The sequence below is a fragment of the Euprymna scolopes genome, chromosome 25 (genome assembly GCF_053919585.1).
Source record: "Euprymna scolopes isolate OS-2025 chromosome 25, ASM5391958v1, whole genome shotgun sequence".
Classification (NCBI taxonomy): domain Eukaryota; kingdom Metazoa; phylum Mollusca; class Cephalopoda; order Sepiida; family Sepiolidae; genus Euprymna; species Euprymna scolopes.
This window is the reverse complement of record NC_136506.1, coordinates 41,753,298-41,759,336: the sequence shown is the minus strand read 5'-3', so window position 1 is coordinate 41,759,336 and position 6,039 is coordinate 41,753,298. Positions and strand designations below refer to the sequence as shown.

Sequence of the window (6,039 nt, the reverse complement as noted above, 5' to 3'; positions counted from 1 at the left end):
GGCATCTCTTGCGTTAAAAGATATTATTCGAATTTGGTGTCGTCATCACTTAACTGAGTGAATGTGTGCGAACAGCACGTGCTGTTTTGAAAATCAAATATTATTGGAGTTTCTACCGGAGGACCGTATGATAATTTAAACTATAACAAATAGAAGAAGCTGAGTATTTGCGTATCAAGGTGTAACTGTGTTTAATGTATATACAACCCGAGGTACCCGACGTTGCCCGGGATTGAATGATCATCAACGAATAGGTCACACTCCTTTTTTTGAAATCCATGAAATCGCTCGGGAAGAAGCTTAACATGCTCCATGCAGTAACGCAGTCCAAAATATGTTATTATCCATTGCATTCTAGAGAAACTACTGTTAATTTTATAAAATTATTATAAACTTCATTCCCATTAAAGCAAATAAAAACATTAAAGAGATCTATGTTCCTCACCTTCACCATGCGCCCCAATTCATCACTTCCTACCGACCACGTGATGCAAAACAATATATAAAACACGTAAATTTACAAGTCTTATGAAATTCTTAGCACCTAGAAAAAATACGAGCGGAGTTTGATCCTACAGACACGCCATGAAAAATAAAAAAAGCAAACAAAATAGCACGCTATCTACTTTTTTTTTTTTTTTTTTTTTTTTACAAAGGCATCACCACATTATCAAGGCCCAGAGGCCACTCAAGGATAAGGGTTAAAGAGTGTACAGTAGAAGTTGGTCAATATAGTAATCATTAGTAATGAAAATTTGGTAAATTTAATAACTTATATTGAACGGCTCATCAAGAACTTATTTACTTTAGACTTGAACAAAACCATATTGTAGTCAGCCGGAAAGCAGGAAAACGGAAGACAATTCCACAGGCGTGCAGTTCTAAGAAAGAAGCTTTGTTCATGGAATCTACGTTTAGGTTTAGGCACAGATAAAGAGTGGGGGAAATTATTGATAGTGTTTACAGCTAGACGAGTGTTTCTTGTGAAAGTTTGGCGAGGGGGGACCATAGATTGAAGCTCAGTTGAACACTTTCCATGAAAATAACGATACATCAGAGACAAACTCGCAACATCTCTTCTGTGAGATAGAGGTTGCAAGGAGGAGAAAAGGACATCTCCTACGAGGCTACGAAGTCTATTTTGAACTCTATCAAGGCAGGACAAGTTCTTACTAGCAGCTCCTGCCCAGATGTGGCAACAGTATTCCATCCTTGGACGTACCTGGCTCTTATATAGATAGAGAATAGCATCAGCAGTGAGATATTTACTGGATCGATAGAAAGATCCCACCATTTTTCCAGCGGCCTTGGCAACAGATTTGATATACGTGTTCCATTTAAGATCAGGAGTAATGGTCAAGCCCAGAAGCTTGTCAAAACTTGAGGCCTCCTGAAGACGAGAGCCATTCATTTCAATTGATGACAAATGTGGATTAGAATGTTGATGATGTAAAGAGAGAAGCTTGGTTTTAGATGCATTAAAAGTAACCAGCCACTCCTTTCCCCATTGTACTACGTGCTCAAGATCAGAGGAGAGAGAATTGGAGAGAACTTGCTCGTTTACTGTCTTAGATGTGGTACCATAAATGGTAGTGTCGTCAGCATAAATGTCTACAAATGATGTAAGGATATGATTTGGAAGATCATTAATGTAGATCAGGAAAAGAGTTGGGCCCAGGATGGATCCCTGAGGGACACCGGCATTAATATTGTGAGCTTCTGATTTTTGCCCCTCAACTACTACTCTTATGAATCTATCAGAAAGAAATGATTTAATAATTGAGAAGACTTTTCCAGCTATACCATAGCTAGCGATCTTATGAAGTAAACCTTTATGCCATACCCTATCAAAGGCTTTAGATATGTCAAGAGCAATTGCCCTAGAAAGATTGCCACCGTCGAGAGATTTGCTAATCCTATGCGATATAACTGTAAGGACATCTGCTGTAGATCTAGCAGAACGGAAACCATATTGAGTGTCACTAAGAAGGTTATTTTTGTTGAGATGTTTGATTACTTCTGTATTTAATACAGATTCTAGCAACTTACTCATGACGCACAGGAGACTTATTGGCCTGTACTGAGAGGGGGATGAGCGATCACCTGAATTCTTAAATACAGGGCATACTGATGAGATTTTCCAGGGAGATGGGAAACTATTCTCCTTAAGACAACGTTTAAACAGTTTTGTAAGTATGGGCGCTAGTTCAGGTTGAAGTTTTTTGAGTACTATAATTGGAATACCATCAGGGCCAGTTGCTTTACTGGAATCAAGGTTTTTGATTAGCTTGGCAACATCACGTACAGATATACCAACAGTAAAATTTTCACCGCTCGTTGGTCTGCCATTGTTGCTAAGCGACATGGAAAATAACTTTACCGATTATGAATTAATTACAATAACAGGTTCAATTATCGGGTCACGGTAATTTTTTAGGGTAGTCTAAAACAAAACTTAATTAAGATCACTCCCAGAAATATGTACTAATATTCTGTAATTTTTAGAGAACATCTATTCAGCACTTTCGGGGTCTACAAGGAACGAACTCAGAGACATACAAAGTTGCATGTATATAATCGTAAATATATATAACTTTAAGCATATCAATCCCTGGACAGCTAGAAGGATGTGGAGGAATTATATATATATGCCCTTACAAATATTAAATCCTTAAGCTCTTGAATAACTGAAATAAATAAACAAAATCTTAAATATTTATAAACTGGTCATGCCCCATCGAGTACGAAAAGCGAAAATTTCTTCATAGAAATTACCCCTTTAAAATAATAAACACATTAATTCAGAAATCAGAAAATTTGAGCAGGGTTAATCTACTTACATCCAAACGCAACAAATCATCCACACGCGTACCAATTGTATTTTACTACAAATAACCCATATGTTAAGTGTGCAAACACATTAATACTGACGACAAATTCACACTTCCAAGAACAAATCTTCAAGTAAAACTCTCCCCGTTCACCTGCGTATTGGCGGAATTAGCATACCGACGAGTAGGGGGGGGAGAAGAAAAGACGGTTTAAGTCTTGCAACGAAATGTCGATGTTGCTTACAAGCAGTCTTCCCTTGTAAAAGTAACAAATGGGTAACGATGGTCGAAGTGTAATTTGTCTAAAAGACAGCAACAACTACAACAACAGTAGAGCGGCCACCCCTTTTTATCTACTCCAACTCTCAGTCAGCGAGTTTCACGCGTGACTGAAATGTCTATTTAACTTGTAAGGAATGGGCACTCAGGTTTTTGATAAACGGACCACCGGCCTTGTTGGTCACATCTATCAGCACTCCTTTCTTCTCCACCGACCTACCCTCGGCAAGTCAACCAATTGAAAATTCTCACACATTCCCCACACATTCCCCACAAAAGAAAAAAAATCTATAAGAGAATAAAACAGTTTGTTTAGACTCCTGATAAACTGGGTCTAACAGTTACAACACCTTGAATGTTGCAAGTCGGACTGAACCATTGTCCATCTTCTGGTGGTGCTTCAGTTAGACCCACACAGCTGAAGTGAAACCAGTCATTGCATCTAACGCAGTTTATCATAGGTCTGGTACCTTCAGGTCTGTTACAGCTAGGACAGATCCAAATTATAATACTCTCTCCGTTGAGGGTCCTGGCTTATATTCTGTAAACTCGTGCCTATCGGGTCAGGTTCTCCAGGCTGTTGAGTGATTTCCAGGAAAAGAGATGCTTGATAGAGTATGTGTCTATAGCTCCATTCCCTTTCCTCACCTTCACCATGCGCACCAATTCATCACTTCCTTGGATTAGCTGCAGAACTTCACCTAGGAACCACAAAGGCCTTGTTTTCAGAGGGTTTTTATGAACACTATATCCCCTGGTTTTACTTTATCTTCAAAAGAACAACCAGCCAAGCTCCTTGATCTTTCTCTGAGACTCAACATATGGTCCTTATTCCAAACTTTTCTAAATTAAGTCAGGCTTTCTTCCCGGGAACGCAGGGTTTGAATCAAGTCACTTCGACTAACAGGATCGATCGTTTCCTGGTCCTGGTTTTCCAACCGCTTTATTATTCCCTGACCAACGTTCGCATTCATGAAAGAGTTAGAGGTTAAGACATTCAGATTAGCATCATCAGAGCTCCTATATGTCAGGGGGTGGCTATTTACTTCCCTATGCACATCAGACAAAATTGTTATTAGACCAAAATAGTCTACTTTACCTCTTCCTAATGATTTATGCAAGCAAGATTTTATGGCCTTGATGGACCTCTCCCAACTACCACCGTACCAAGGTGAAAACAGTGAAATTGTGCAATGTTTTAAGTCATATGGGCTTAATCTTTCATTGAATTAATCGGCTATCATGCCCCGGTTAATGATTCTGGCAGCAGCGTTAAATGTGCGAGCATTATCCGAATAGAGGTGTGTAGGGATTCCATTCACGTTCGGAAACCTAATGAATTCTTGAATAAATGATTTCACAGTCATATCCTGAACCAGTTACAAATGTACAGCCCTAATACTCATACATGTAAATAGAAGAATGTACATTTTATAGTCGTTCTCTTGTCCTTTAACATAGATATGTTTGGTAAAATCCACACCGGTATGTAGACAGGGCCTGACAAAATTCACCCGAGGGGCTGGTAAGTTGGTCGAATTTGGTATTGCACAAGAAACGGCCTTATAGCGTTTACATTTCACACAAGTACTAACCACATTTTTAACAGCCTGTCTGCCTTGTGATAGCCAGTAACCTGCCAATCGTATTTCATTTAATGCTGTGGTCAAACCTAAGTGTTGGCTTCTTTGGTGATATTCTTGAATAATCAAACTTGTTAGATGATGCTCTTTTACCAATAAAATGGGATTTGGGTCACATATGAGTGATATTCCGATTTTCCTATTCTTCCCATCGATCGTATAATTACCTTGTAGTCCAAAAAGAGATGTAAATTCTTCACCAGTTTAGGCATGCAATTTCCTCCAGGGTCCAACAAAAAACCCAACTCCCTTGAAAAGGATTGTTTTTGCATTGTCTTGATCAGGTAGGCATTTGCTTGTAACTCAGGATCAATCACCCTCTTTTTTAACTTGTTGATGAACTTGAATATCAATGAAGTTACACTGATCAACTTTCCTGAACTGAAGAATTTTTCCAATTTGACTTCTGATGTAGCCACTTCATTCTCTGCGGCATAATTTACTGAAGCGCTAATCCGCTCCATTAGAACTTTAGAAAGGCAACCCTACTCACGATGGCACTAGGAGGATTCTTCTTGCCTTATCCATTTCGGTCCCTCATAACAAAGAAAAAACTTTTTCCTTAAATTTCTTGATAGTCAAACCTCTGGTTATGTACTCGGCCGGGTTGTCATCTGTTGAAGTGTACTGAAAGTTTATCTTTATGTTAAAATCAGATTTAACTTTCTCAGACATTTGACCTATGTCCTGCAATCTATTCCGTACAAATACATTTTTCGTTTTGACGAAGTCAGCCAAAATCCAAGACAGCACTACCTGAGCATCTGTGATTACATAGACGCCTTTTATAGGAATGTCCTTTAGGGACTCTTTTATAAAAGGGAAGCATTTCAGTGCTAGAAATACTGCTAGAAGTTCCAACGTTGGGAGGGATTTTCCCTGCAAAGGAGCCATTTTCGCTTTGGCAAATACCAAGAATGAATTTCCATCCTGTACGGCATATACCGCAAACCCATATGCGGCTTTAGACGCATCACAGAAAAAGAATAATGTTGTATCCTTTCCTTCATCTATAACCCTCCTGGGGAAAGATACAGATTCTAACGCTGATAAATCTTTTGCCAACGTTCTCCAAACTGAAATCATATCTTGAGGAACTATATCATCTCAATTCAGTTTTTGTCTCCATATTTATCTCATCAATAAACGACCTCGCACTGTCACAGGTAGATACAGAGGCAAAGGAGCAAATACCTTTGAGGTCTCCGATAATATTTTCCTCTTAGTTGATGCCTCCAAGTCGCATGATGGGGGGGATACTCTTATAGAATCTTGGACAGGATCAT

The 6,039-nt window shown here is 38.9% G+C and overlaps 1 protein-coding gene across 1 annotated transcript; it reads right to left on the bottom strand.

The window, feature by feature from the left end:
- Positions 1–5,290: 5,290 nt before the first annotated feature.
- LOC145247167 (uncharacterized) lies at positions 5,291–5,647 on the bottom strand. Its single transcript, XM_080108806.1, has one exon. The coding sequence runs from the start codon at positions 5,645–5,647 to the stop codon at positions 5,291–5,293; it is 357 nt and encodes a 118-aa protein (XP_079964932.1).
- Positions 5,648–6,039: the final 392 nt, after the last annotated feature.

Bases quoted from the DNA above. Each gene is read 5' to 3' on its own strand.
- LOC145247167 (XM_080108806.1), bottom strand. From the start codon at position 5,647: ATGGCTCCTTTGCAGGGAAAATCCCTCCCAACGTTGGAACTTCTAGCA.